A 14931-nucleotide genomic window follows, 5' to 3' on the forward strand; every position below is an offset into this window, starting at 1 on the left:
ACTTTCTTCATCATCATGTCATATAAATCACATGAGTGCCATCATTTAGGATGGAATGAAGTACTGCTTATTATCAATGACCAGCAGACAGTCCTATGAGAAAATAAATATCTGAGCATTTGCTGTGACTTGATGGCATATTTTACCAGTGTACTGATCAGAGAAGCCTGGGTGAAGTTGCCTGTCTTCTCTTATGCTGAACTGTTGACATCAGACATGCTGAGTTGCAAATTTCAAACTACTGACAGCAATTTACTACTACTGTAGACTGAAAGTATTTTGAATTGCAATGGGAAGCATGAAGGGCAGCAGAAAGCCAGCAGAACTCCCACCAGTGTATAAGGAACAAATCCTGATTCACAAAAATAAAGCCATGTCATCAATAGCAGGTATTTCTAGTGAAAGACAGTTGGTTATCATTGGTTATCTTCAGAGATATATCATTCGTTTATATCTACTAAATGCTGAAGTAAATGAATATTGCACAGATTCAACTTCATCAAATAAATATCAGTTGGTGATTAATAAAATTTCAAAATTTCCAAGCAACTTAATTACCTTTGTTTTGCTTCTTCATGCGGATGTTTGTGCATTTAAATTTCACTGTAATGTCATGATAAACTAAAGGAGGGAAAAAAAAAAAAACCACAAAGGCATTACAACTAAGTTCCGTGATGCAATTTTACCTTCCTCTTCATATTTAGATTTTCTTAATAACTCAGCTTTTAACTTAAAATTGCTCCATTAGGCCTTGGTGTTCTTGGATTTTTCTATACAGAAATTTGCCATCTCCGTCTTCCTGCTTCAAAAGAAACCCCAAACTGATTTCTTCTGGTGGCTGCTGTACATATCTGACTCAGTGACTCAGCCTCTGCACACTGAATTCTTACAGTGCAGACAAGATGGCTCACATTAAGCAGAACAGAAAGCATGGGGAAAACACCACTAGTTTTTAAATCAAATCCCTAATTTATTAATGTGAAATATTAATGGTCAGGAGACAGACTCATAAGGATAGCTGCAATTGCATATTTGTAAGACAAAGCTGTATTATACTGAACATTTATCTACGTAAATAACATGGTTAAAGATGTTCCCTGTAAGGTACCATCTTTCAATTTTTTTTTCCAAAAGATAACAGAGTATTTGGTGTAGTGGTATCACACCTGATATCAGACAGACTTGTATGCTATTAAACCAAATTCACAAAAAGCTACCATGGAGCACACCAAGGAGTTCTCTAGCCCTTCTGGGACTTTTCTGTATACATGGATTGAGTGAACAGGGAATCATCTTTGTATGGCCAAAAGGAAAAAGCTCAGTGAGTCCACTACAGAGAAAAGATGTCCAGCCAGTGCTGACATCCTTATAGCAGAGATCAGCTCTTGCTATTACTGCCACATGTTTTTAAAACGCCTGAAATACTATGCATTAAGCATTCAAACAGAACTGAAAAATAGGAGAACAGAAGGAAGATAAATCTCTCTACAATATTTTAGCAACATCTGCTTATATTATCAAATCTTAACAGAACTCTTCTTCATGGACCATCCTACAACTGTTGATACAAACCTGAGTGAAAGAGAAGAGCCAAATGCATATTCACTGCAGTTAATATCAGTTTATTTTGTACAGGGATCACTAGACTGTGAACTACTGTCTAGCTAAAACAATCTGGGGCTAGTATTTCATAAAGCATGCTGAAGAAACTAAGTAATACACACAAAAAATACAATGAATTAAACCTTTTTTTAAAAGTAAAAATTAAATTATTGTAAAATTAAAGGTTTTAGTTATCTTTTTACACTTTGCAACTAGTTTCAATCAGCTTTTAACAGTGTATTCATTGCTTGTTGAAAGCTGAAGAGTCAAAAAGGATAGTACTTACTTGTGTGGTTCTGATACAGCTCTATAAAATGCAAGCTGCGTATTGCTTTGTTCTTTGCCTAGAAAAAAAAAGTTTTTCTGTGAATTTTTATGCCAAGCATTGGAAATTTACTATTGTTTAGTTATCTTGGTAGAAAAAAAAAAAAAAAGCAAGAAACAAAACTTAAGAAAGCTGGTCTGACAGATCTAATCCACTTACTTTACGGAAATGAAAATATTCAAGTTAATAAATGTACCCTCCTAATAGACTGAACATTTCAGAAGACTTCACAGGGTACTAACAACTTAACTGTGCATTTTAGCATTGCTATCTTGGTAAGTTTTGTTGACCACTGAAACAGAAACTAGATTAAGGTAGATGGATAAATAAATACTCGAAGCCTAAAAAAGCCTCCTTAAGGCCATTAGACACATGGAAGAGAAAGTCCTACACACCACTCTATAAGCAGACTGTATGCACACATGGTTTTATGTATTTTTGTAGACTAAAAATATACCAATAATTAAAAATAGATATAACATCTTATATTTTGGTATGAAATATTTATACTTGCTTTTAATCAACATACTTTCCGTAAAGCAGTCATCCTGTCACCTGCTTTCCCCAGTGCAAAACCTGAAAGACAAAAAATATTTCATTACTGAGAAATGCATAAAGCAGTGTCTTGAGAAAGAAGAGGGGGAAAAAAACAGTGAATTTCACAACCAAGACTAATACGTGTTATTTCCAATCCATTACATAGATCATATTCAGAAAAAGCCCCAGAGAAAACCACATTTAGAAAGTAAAAAACTTTAGAGTTATGAATATCTAATGATTTGATGTCAATTGCTTGTTGTTAAACAAAGATAAATAAGGCTTATTTCTTTTATTTGCTCTATACGTGTTTCAAACTGATGGTTGCTTCATCTAATAAAATCTGTCTTCTATTTAAAAGGAAGTAAATGAAGGAAGAAATAAGGAAGCTGACAGATGTATGAACTACATCTGTAGTTCATCTGTACATCTGTACAAATGACACCTTGAAAGCCCTTGAAACAGAGGAGACTGGGTTTATATCAGCAAAATAGAAAACACTAAAAGCAGGTTTTATAAACAGAAGTGTATTTGCAAAATATATATTCCAATAGAACAGAGAAAGAAAGTGGGGCATCAACTGAGCTCATGGAATGAATAGGAGGATGTGACACCGTTTTTTATGAACTCTTAAATCCAGTGCTGTCAAGACAGATTGAGTTAAAAATATTTACTTTTTTTAAGCTTTTTCTGGTCTTTTGATGATTCTGTTGTATCATGGTGCCTCATACAAAAAGAAAACCAATGCAGTTGAACTCGTTGGCCAATATCGACTCACTAACTTCTTGCAGATATTACAGGAGAAATGGACTGGAAGAGATCTAAGAAAGCACCACAACTATTGTGTGTTGCAAGCAATAGAGAACATCACCACAAGTCTGGAAATTGATAGTGTAAGAAGCAGAAAGTCAAGGACAGCACTTGCTGTTAGTTAACACTTGATAGTTTTCCCTATGCACACTCTATATACCCAGGAGCTCTCCATCACTTTTTAACTCCTGCAGAAGAAAATGCAAGCAAACTGTGCTATCCTTTTATGCACACACACAGCTCATTAATAACATATTAACAATGAAGTCACACACAACATTAGAAAGCTCCAGAAGTGAGATCACTTGGTCAAGCTCAATTCAATCATTCTTCACTTGAGATTAAAGTGTGCTTTCAAGGACATGACAATGTTTCAAGAAAAAACATTTCAAAGAAAAGATAAGCAGAGCTTTTCAGAGTGACTATGTTCTGCTGGAGACACACCTTGCTCTGTGTATACATTCCTTTCTTCCCCTCTAAATTGTAGCTAAAATTCACCTTGAGGAGTCCATTTAGATTTGAATATTTCAAATAGTACAGTTCTTCAGAACTTCATCTCAACTGGAAATAAAGCTGTCTTAATAAAGCTCCTACATACATCTCAGAGATATCTACCAAACTCATCATAAAAAGAGACTATTTACATCCAACAGTTGGAAGTTCTGCACATATACTGGAAATAGAATTTTCTTTAGTACAGCCATATAACAATGCAAATGTAATTTCCTATACTCTGTCACCATCCCATATTCCTGTCTCTGTTATTTGGATTATTTACTTTATAGCTATTCACTTTTTTCTTTTAAGCAGAGTCTTCTTTTAATTCTGCACAGACTTCTTATCTGCAAGTTTATTTGACGTCTAATAGGAATTTTAATGTACATTGGTTTGTATTTACATAAAGAAGTCTATCTCCTCAGGAAAAAAAACTTAGCACATTCAAGGATCCTTCTTAAATAAAACATAGCCTGGGGGGGAAAAAAATTACATGAAAAATCAGTTGAAGATGTATGCCATTTCCTAAATAACGCGACTGGAAACTCACTGTAGTACAGAGTGGTTTTGCAGCTCTTTTAAGGATCCCTTTACAATTAAGCAGTATTACAATTAAATGGTTCTAGCACAGATTTAAAAGCAGTCCTGACAATTTATCCCATAGGCTTGGACTCTGACCCTTCTCAAAAGCTGGCTACTAAAACAAAGCATTTCTCGGAAGATGAAAAATGCTTGATAGTTTCTGTAACTGACAAAAAGAATCAGAAAACCTGTAAGAAACAGCACACCTGGAAAGTGTGGGAGCATTTGCTAGCCTTTAGAGATTTTAAAAAAGCAACAAGTTCAAATACCACATATTACAGAACATCTTTTTTTGCTTTACCAGTATATAATATTGTTAAGTATTATTTATCCAGAAGCAACCCATATATAAAGGCTTTGCTGTGTGACTGTGCTGAAGTACTAATATCTGCTTATCAGCCTTGCCTGGCCTCATGTAACTGAGCACATGAAAGGTAAGTGCACATAGCATATGCAGTATGAATCATAGAAGTGGCACATAAACAAGAACATAGGAAATCAGCACTATTATTGGGCAGGCGTATCACTGGCACAAGGAATGCATATATTACAAACATCAATGTAACAACTCCTAAGGCTCAAACGACATCCAATAAATGATGTTCTAAGAACTAAAAGGTCAAGTCTACCCATGTCTTGAATTTCATCTGTCTACTATGAAAACACATTGGATCCTATCCATCCAACAGACATATCAGCAGGACCCAGAAGGCACATAAATGTTCTGGCAAATTTCAGTTTTGTTTTCTTTTCCCCCTTTTGTTCTGTTTGCTGTTTTTGTTGTTTTGTTTTACAATCATATCTCCTCCTTTATAAAATCTGTAATCATAACACAAACTACTTCCTCATCAGCAGGGATCACTGACTGAGCTAAACCAGTGGGGAATTTTTCCAGCAAATCTACTCTGCATACAGTCCCTTAAGAAGCTGCAGTAGAGTGGAATTCTTGTTATCCTTATTTTGTAAAGCCCAACTCTGATCAGCAAAAAGCCTCTTCTGGCCAAGATTGTTAAGCACTTTACTTGAAGAAGGAATTGCAATTACCTACTTTAGAACATATTCTTAACTTCTGAGGAGAGGAACATGGCACAACGTGCCAGTTCTCAGTCATATGTCTTTGATCTAATTGATCTTACTAATGTATGAAGTAGTACCATAATATTAGATGGGATCCTCTTGGTATGATTACTTCTACAGATAGCTTGGCAAGTGCTACTGTTCAGCATAATTGTGCTTAATTACTCCTGTTACAAGGAGAACAAAACTGAATGGAATCCCTCTGATCAGTATTCTTTCTCCAGCCTCTTCTAAGAAAGAAAAGAGCTCTGTTCATAGCTTGTATTATTAGATCTTTCATAATATCACATTTCTTTTGATTTGTCCCATTTCCTTTATGTCATAAAGAGCATTTCTATGGTTGGACTTTAAATTGCTTGCTGAAAAGACTTTTATAAAAATTGTAATGGAGAAATCCTATAAATGGGTCAAACAGCAGATCACTAAGGTGACTACAGGAATAGACTCAAGTAGCCACAAGTGTTCTTTTTCCTTAGAAGTACAAACACAAAATCTGTCAGAAAGTGTGGTTTGCTGCCTTTTTTTAAGGATTAACTTCAATAAAGAGAGCTTCCTGAGGAGTCTGAAGGAAATTCATGGTCTTCTGACTTAACAGATTAATGACAAACTTCTGAATCAAGACAGTCCACCTTATCTGAGAGTACCAGTAAGTCAGTCCCTACTTTGTAACTAAAAGCAGTAATACTTACAAAGAAGTATCCTCATGTCTAAGGAGGAAATAATAAACAAAATAAATTGAAAAAAGCGTAATTTTTTTTCAGGCATACAATGTTTCCTCACATCTTCAAAAGCTCCGTTACGAGCAATGATTAATTTGGAATCTTTCAGATACAGCAAACACACGTACCTGCAGCCCCTTTACCATTTCCAATAGCCACTAAAGCACGTATTGATTTTTTTCTGCCTTCCTTCGCCTTCATACAAAACACATTTTTCACCTGAAGAAAGAAACACAAAGCATCTTATTACAGCACAACCCAACTGTATTTTATATCTTTTTTATTTTTAAAGAGATTCTGTTTACTAGAGAGGAATTAGAAGTTTGCAGCGAAGTATTTCAATATATACCACCTTTGCCAGTGAGCATCAACTGCAGCAGGACACTGGCTTGAAGACATTCAATAGCAGCTGCTAAAAATCTGTACTCAGATACATAAGAAGTTATTTCACTACTTCTGTCGTGTTTAGCTATACAACAGATAACAGTTCAACATTACACTAACTATATTTTATATGCAGCAAAAGCCAACTCCTCCTCACTCAATGAGGCCCAGGCAAACCAAAAGGTTGGACAGCCATGGTCTAACATCTTATCAGAGATCCTTTGTCCACTTAGCACCATTCTGAGGTATGCATGCACTGAACATTTTTATTTCTTGCTTCTTCGTATGTCTATATACATATGTTTGTGTGTGTACATATCTATAATCTAGAAAATCTTGTTTTCTACTTTTCTGAAGCCCCAGTATGGTTTTTCCATGTTATAATAAGAGCTAAGTTAAATATTCATTGTTAGTGTAGAAATTAAGCAGCACTTCCCACTTTTCCCATATACAACCAAAGTAGCTTACTGAATTGTATTTCCTTATTTGAAAGGAAATTATTACAATATGACTTCAACAGTCTTACTGAAATTCACAATAAGACAAAATCCACTGACAACACAGGGTACAGATTAGAACTAAGTACTTCTGAAAAATTCCACTCATCCTTTTATTAAAGATGTTGCTAAATTCAATGTGCGTGCTTTGTGGAGTGCTTCAAAGAATAATCAGCTTTACTAATTGCTTACTCCAAGCTTTTATTCCTTCTGCAATCTCACTGCTCACAAGAGCAAGCTAAAACACAAGCACTCTACAATGAAAGTACCTGTGGAAATAGGTTATTTAAAGAAAATGCAAAAGAATGATGAAAGGAAGAGACTGAAGCAGAGCACTGCTCTCTCCAGGAGCACTGAAAGAATGCTATTTTGACAGTGGAAGACAAAAGTTTGTGCAGAGCAATCTAGATACATACTTTACATAATGAAAGGTTGACATACATATTGCCAAGAATAACTTATGTGATGTTTGTAGAAGTCAACTCAAAATTATTCTTTATCCTACCCAGAAGGTGGCAGGAAAGACACACGCAATGAGCTTCTCCAGTATCTTCTTAAAACTGCACTCGTCAGCTGTTTCTGAACAGCTTTGAAGGAAAATGTGTTCAGTCACCCATCACAATCAGTGCTATTGCATCTCTCTTGAAATGCTGTAAAGGTTTTTCGAGATTGATAATGTGCCCAGGCAGCCATGGCTGCTGGAACAACTGTGTCCTTAGATTCTCCCTGCACAGCCCTCTGCCTCCTTACATCAAAGTGATCAGTGCTCTGCTGGAGTGCGTTCAGAAGTGCTTCCCTTCCATTTTGCAGTTAAAGCAATTCAACTGAAAGCATATCATTAAGCAGCACTGGAATTAATTAATACACAATGTAACAGCTTGCCACTTTTAAAACAGCATGACCTCCGAAATTGTGACTGAAACTAAGACGCAATTACCCTTATTTGCCAGACTGCAATTCAAGCTAGATTTAAAGTCAATTTTTTCAATTCCAAAACACACATGCTCAACCTTAATCACAGTGTCTCAAATTGACTGTCTCCATTTCCATTATTCAGTGCCAACAATGCAGATTAAGCCTGCTTTCAAGCGCAGAGATACTGCTCTTCCATCTGAAATGCAGAACGAAACCACTTCAAACATTCCCTAAGAGAAGGAATAGCAAGCAAAGTTTCAAAGGTGGAGTTAGAAGCCTGGAAGGATGCTGCAGTCTTTCCACCATTATTCCAAGCACTTAACAGCTTGTTGTAATGTGCTAGAAACAGGAAAAAAGCCCAGTACTTCGCGAAAAAGAAAAAAATACAATACATGACTGACCGTCCACGGGAACCCCTCTCCTTTCTACAAAGCACAATCTGGACACCTCTGGGCCTCACCTGTGACCACTGCTACTCCCTTGCTGCTGATGAGAGCATCCATGAAGGTTGAACACCTCATGGCAGAAGCTCCTCTGGTCCAATACTAAGGTACAAGGTGACAGAAAATAAAACAAGAGAAGGGTGCTAAAAGAAAATCCTTTTCATGCAAGTGATCCTAGAGAGGGACACAGCTAAAAGGCTTTGGAAGTCAGTACTCTTGAGAGGATAAAATAATAAAACTGCATGTCTTATAAGCAAAAATCAAACTCCTATTAGTTAGACTGTGCCTGTATCAGCCTTCTCTGCGAAAAGCACCAGGGACAGAGTAGATGCAAACCACAGCGACAGAGCTTCTCTCAGGTATAACATAAAACTACAGTATCAAAAAAACATCTGGATGTGGTTCTCAGGGTCATAATTTGGCAATGGGTTGGTCACTAGAGTTAGGGTAGTTTGTTTGGACTTATGATCTTGAAAGCCTTTTCCAACCTGAGCAATTCTATAATTCTATGATTTAAAAAATAAAGCTAGCTGTAGGGCAAAACTAGTCCTGCTGACAAGTGACAGGACAGCAAGATATTTTCCTTGAAAGCGTGCACATGGTCGACAGTGGCAGGGGAAGTGCGTCAGAAGGTAAATTAGTTTGTCTTCTGCTACTCTTCTCAAGGAGAAGTTAGTGGATTCGTATTAAACATCAGCATGGTCTGATAAGGAGATAGAGATGAATCTAGTGGCCCAACTAAGGCCAGGCTGCTACGCTCCCAGATCCAACAAGTAGAACAGTGTTAGAGATATTAGGAGTGGCCACCACGTCCTGCAGCTCTGGGTCCAGCTTCTGAAGCTGCACTGAGGGATGCGACTGCTGCTTTCTTGTATCCAGATTCAATCAGTAGCAAAGCAAAATATAAGGAGGACACAGAACTATTAGAGAGCATCCAAAGGAGGGCTATGAAGATGGTGAAATGTCCAGAGAGGAAGATGAACAAAGAGCAGCTGAGGCCCCTGGGTTTGTAAGCCTAGAGAAGAGGAGGCTAAGGGGAGGCCCCAGTCATCCTGTTCACTCTGCATCCATCCCGTGTGCTTACTGCATACGGTAAGCAAAAGAACCATTACAAGAAATGGATTCCTCTACCCCTCACTGAACAAATGATATGAAAGTTTTTGATCAGATACTTCAGGGGTTTTTCACAAAGGCTGACTCACCACAGCTTTGGGATAAATCCCAAGGATAATTCTCATCCAAGTTAGAAGTTCAATTTGCAGAGAAATTATAGATAAAACTCAGGTTAGTGTTGATAATTTTCCCGTAAGATGCGTAAAATCCTCCTTCATAGCTCGCTAGGTAAAATGATGCAATGCAAATGTCCTTCTGACATACAGTAGGCCTAAGTGTGGTTTCATGCTACAGCTCATATCTGAGCACAATTCCGAAGCCACATCACATCTGACATGGCTTCGCTTCCTTTTCATAGGATGACTGCAGTTGCAGGTAGTGTGCCAAACTCCTAGAACATCAGGAAAAAAAAAAAATAAAAAAAAATCACAGAATATCCTGTGTTAGAAGAGACCCATAAGGTTCACCAAATCCAAGTTGTGGCTTCACATAGCGCCATCCAAAAATCAGATCACATGACTGAGAGCTTCATCTAAATGCTTCTTGAACTTAGGCAAGCTCAGTGCTGTGGTCACTGCCCTGGGCAGTCTGATACAGTGCTTCACTACCCTCTTGGTGGTTAAACTTTTTCCTGAAGAAATCCAACCTGAAAAAATTATAGCACGCATTTACATTTCCTGCCTGAACTCTTGTTCTTTCCTATAACAGCTTGCTTCACATGTTATCATCACAGAAACTGTCAGGTAACTTTCATTATCAGTCAAAAGACATCACTGGTGTCATCCTTGGAGCATAAAATTTGCCTGCAGTTCTAAAATCAAAATCTACATCTCTACAACCCCAAAATACATATGTGCCAACATCTCATTTTAAGTAAACTATTACTCAGAGTATCACTTATACCATATAATTTTTCAGTCAAGGATGTCAAGCAATAGATCTCAGACACTGTAATTTCAAGCAGCATTTCCTTTCATAACAAGCCTTTTCTGTTGTGCCCTTTGCAAAAACAACAGCTAAAAACTTATTTCCAATGATTTATAAAGGCTTTTGATTGTGCCTTAAGGAATGTTCTTTCGGTCACAAGTGTTAAGTCTACTGAGAATAATTCTGTGCTCCTAAAGCAAACACGTATGAATGTGTTTCCTTGCTACTTCATAGAAAATTGAAACTATGGTTTATATTCTACTTATGATTCCCTGCTACATCTAGGCAATTCATAGTTGCTCAGTGGATGCAAAACATATTACTATAGCGTGATACAGTTTTAAACCTTCTCTGTGTTCATACTACCTACAGATATTTCTTCACAGTTCCATGTACCTTTTATAACAATCCATACAGAAACACTGAAGACATGGTTCTTTCACTTCGGCCCACCAAACCTTTACTTCTGACTTTGACGTTGCTTTCATCATTCAAAACAAAACAAAACCAACCTACTGATCCTAAGGTAGGACAATTCTTTGTAGTTCAGTACAGAAAGCCTAGTGGTTTCCAGTGTCTCCATTCATAAAGTGTCCCAAGTCAAGAGTCTTCAGGTAACCAACCTGCCCGCACTGTCCCCAACAATAATTGCTAAGGACTACATTCAGAATGACTAGTTAATTTCGAGTGACATTCTATTGCATGGAAAACATGCAAAACATTTGGTTCTATTGCAAAAACATGAACGTCCAGCCATTTGGCTGCTGCTATTCCTATGCTTCTCTGATTAGGCACTTCTATCCCTGCCTTGCAAATGAGCAGTGCAACCCACACCAGGTATGAGCAGACCGTACTCTCAGAATTCTGACTGTTCTCTTCAGTCCTGCTTAAGAGCCATGCAACAGCAGAGGCAAAATGCTGCATCGAAACAGGCCTCATGTAATTAAGAAAAACCATGCCTGAATACAGTTCGGCATTTGGAGAAAGTACAGAAATAACCACCACCCAACCAACCTCACTTGACAGAAAATGCCACCTTTACAAATTGCAGGTTTTGAATCAATTCTCGCTACACCAGCTCAGTTACGAACTGCCAATACTATGATACAACTCTGCAAAGTACACCCAATCTTGAGTCAGTTCAATTGAGAATAGTCATAAAAGCACACTAGTGGAGATAATATGGAAAAAGAAAAGACAAGATTCAGGCAAAAGCCCAGAATCTGGCTTCATTTACTGCACACTATATTGATTACAAGATAAAACTATTTTTTCCTCAAAGCCTCCAGCAGAGCTCATCAATAACTTTATTCCTGGGAAAATACCATTCAGATGCTTTTCAGAATATCCACTCAATAATCCACTCAATGCAATTTACTTGGATTGATTTTATCTTAGGAAGAACCAGTTAAGTAATTTTTAGTATGCAAGCGTTAAATACATTTTTCTGTCCTATCATCTTCCATCCCTTTCTACAAACTCTGAAAGAAAGAAAAAAAACACACAAAAAAAGAAAAAAAAAAAACTACTCAAACCAAATAATTAAACAAGCAACAACAACAAAAAAAAAACAACTACAGATAAAAGAATAAAGTCCATATGAAGTTCTACCTACAACATAAGAAAGAATGAGATGACCTTGAAAAAAACCAAGAAATTATTTTGGATTTCAAGAACAAGGCCATGGGTAATGCCAACATATTCATTCTCAGTACCCAGCTCGACATCATACCACACTCTATCCTGAAACACAAGGATCCATGTACATTTATCTGCAGAAATTAGCTTTCGCTTTAAGGACAGTACCAGCATATATATTTTGTGGCCTATGTAAAACAATGTATTGCCTCACCTGATTTTTTTTTTTTTTTTTTAATCAAGTCTTTGCCTTTCTGTCATTAAATATCTAAACACCAGTAGGTGTTTCTTTTGTTTAAAAAAGGCAGGACACAACTGTCTGACCAAAAAATCCAATTATTCTGCCACTTGAAAGGCTGCAGTAGCCTAGGTACAATCCCAGGTACGATTTCAAGTAAATCGATCTTTACTGGAAAGAAATGGCAAAAAGAAAAAATATGAACACAAAAAATAAGCCCTCTGCAGACAGACTTTTTGCAGCTGGCAACTCCAGTGTCAGATAAGTAAAAACATACCTGTCAGGTCCAAAATACATTACTTAGTGCTACATCTTCATCCTTAGAAAGCTCACATTCGTGAACAATTCAAAGGGGGCACTGAACTTATAGCTTTCCAGCCTTTTTGACTGCTAGGTTTCATCTTCTAATTTTGAACACATTACAAGGTAAATGGTATCATAACACAAGCTATTGTGTAAGGTTTATTTTTTATTTATGTTTTTTAATACCACCACTGTGATTTTAGACAAAAATATAAGAATTTATTTGACAATACCTACCTGGGCAAGTAACTCTGCATGGCCCTGTTGAAGCAGGGGTCTGGAGCAAATGGATCCAGAGGTGCTTTCCCAACTCCACCATTCTGGGATTAGGTGGAAAAGATAGCCCAAGCAACCTGCTTCTAGTAGCACAAGTTAATACAAAACCAAAACCAACATAATGTCCCTGGTATTGTTTCGCTGGTCTCAACAGATGGAAGTCAAAGCACCGAATCCAGACTATACAGTGGCTATGGTAGGGCAGTCCTGCCAAGATGGGCAATGTGCTCCATGCTCTTCAAACTAATATAGGGCCTGGTGTTATTGTACTGCAAGTTGTCTTCTTCTCTGGCCTGACTTGAGAATTTCAAGCCTTCAGCTTAGTCAGCATCAGCAATATGATGGTCAGAGCTGATGGTCTGTTTGGCTTCTGGGAAAACAGAATCACTGATAATGATGTGATCAAGGAAGTTGTCACCTTCAGCCTCGTATTAGTTCAATAGGCATTGAAAAACGTGCACGTGGTGTTCTTCCTGATCCTGTGTGTTTGCCATATTGTAACACTGCCACAATTGTTTCCAGTGCATTAAAGCTGATATTTAACTACAAACACAGCTCCCTGGTTGCAATCTGCCCATTTCCATGGATGAGCACACTGGGATGCTCTTCATTTCATTGTGTGACAGCTTGTTGCATGGCCATCAGAACATGGCTCATCTTTCACACTGCTATAATCACTACTGAAATGTATTGCCCATCAACTCACTGTGCTCACATCCACTATTTGATCTCCATAAATGTTCAGCAAGCATCAATGAATGTCAATGGGTGTCGCTTTTTTTCCACATGGAGGAATTCAGTTCCACATGTTTGTTCCACATACACTTCCATGCTAGATGGCATTTTTGTCAGACTGCCCCTCTGCTACCATCTGTCACACAGCAAAAAAAAATGTAATGGAATACTGGCAGGAAAGTTCCATCACTACAGCCATACCACCCATATCAACCTCTGATAACCTGGCACAACACAGTAACATCAGAGGCATTACTTTTGGAGCAGCCCCTGTATTTTTGCAGCTGTATTTTAATGTAAAATACATTCCTATTTTCTCACATCTGTGGCAACGCTATAACAGTACATCCCTAGCCCTAGCGTGCCTTTCAAGTGCTTTTTTATTATTCAGATATAACGAAGCAGTGAAAGATTTCTACAGCACATGGAAGAGCTGCACAGCAGTCAGTTTTTTGTTACTTAATGTATTTAACTGTAAATAATTACGCAGATACAGAACAGCCCAATTCAGTAAATACCTAACATAGAATCCAAACTGGCTGCTGACTGGGAGGTGTCACAGTGACAAAGCAACAGCCACTACTCTCCAACATAACCTTTCAATTAATCGAAAACACTGTGACCTGCAAGGCTTGTTAAGGTTGTAACACTTATCTGTAACAACTGTAACTGAAGTACGATCTAAAAATCAATTCTTATTCCACATTAACTTAAGTATGAAAAAGGAATGTCAGAATCAGTAAGCTACATGGCAAGTCCCGAGACAGCAGAACACTTCAAATGGTTTTCAAGGCCTTGACAGCTGGGTCACTTGGGAAGTGGATAGACATGAGGGAGGTGAAATCCATTTTGTTGTTACATTTAGGATGAAGGATTACAGCTGACAATTCCCTCCCTTCCTTTAAATTATGGGGAATGGGTTTCAGTGGCTAAAGACACACTGTTAGCAAGGTACCTGTAGCGTGCCCAAGGTGAAAAGAGAAGAAAGCTTCATCACTGTACTCCCTTCAGCCTTCAACCGATTTGCAAATAAAAGCAAATCCCTCAGACAGCTGTGTCCAACCCACAGCACAGCCCTGGGCAGACACCCATTGCTCCCAACAACCACACAGCCACGTGCCATTGGCATGGGCTGAAACCAGCACATGGGGGGGGGGAAGGAGGGGGAAGGAGGGAAGGGCACAGTGCGGTGCTGACTCTGTTATGGCAAATGGTTGTGTGCACTGTGATACACTGGCTGAACACAGCCCTGCAAGCAGCAAAAAGAATACAGTTGTGCTTTACATTTTGATAAAGAAAACAGATTTTAAGATTG

The 14931-nt window shown here is 37.8% G+C and overlaps 1 protein-coding gene across 1 annotated transcript in view; it reads right to left on the reverse strand.

The window, feature by feature from the left end:
- MRPS5 (mitochondrial ribosomal protein S5) overlaps window positions 1–14931 on the reverse strand; it is a 44555-nt gene that overhangs the window by 7079 nt on the left and 22545 nt on the right. The window contains exons 6-9 of the mRNA XM_085219070.1: window positions 6276–6366; window positions 2457–2503; window positions 1889–1946; window positions 559–621 (exon numbers count right to left, since the gene is read on the reverse strand). Of these exons, the coding sequence (XP_085075196.1) occupies window positions 559–621; window positions 1889–1946; window positions 2457–2503; window positions 6276–6366 (259 nt within the window). The remainder of the gene's footprint in view (window positions 1–558; window positions 622–1888; window positions 1947–2456; window positions 2504–6275; window positions 6367–14931) is intronic.

This window comes from Meleagris gallopavo, chromosome 2 (assembly GCF_905368555.1).
Source record: "Meleagris gallopavo chromosome 2, MGAL_WU_HG_1.1, whole genome shotgun sequence".
Classification (NCBI taxonomy): domain Eukaryota; kingdom Metazoa; phylum Chordata; class Aves; order Galliformes; family Phasianidae; genus Meleagris; species Meleagris gallopavo.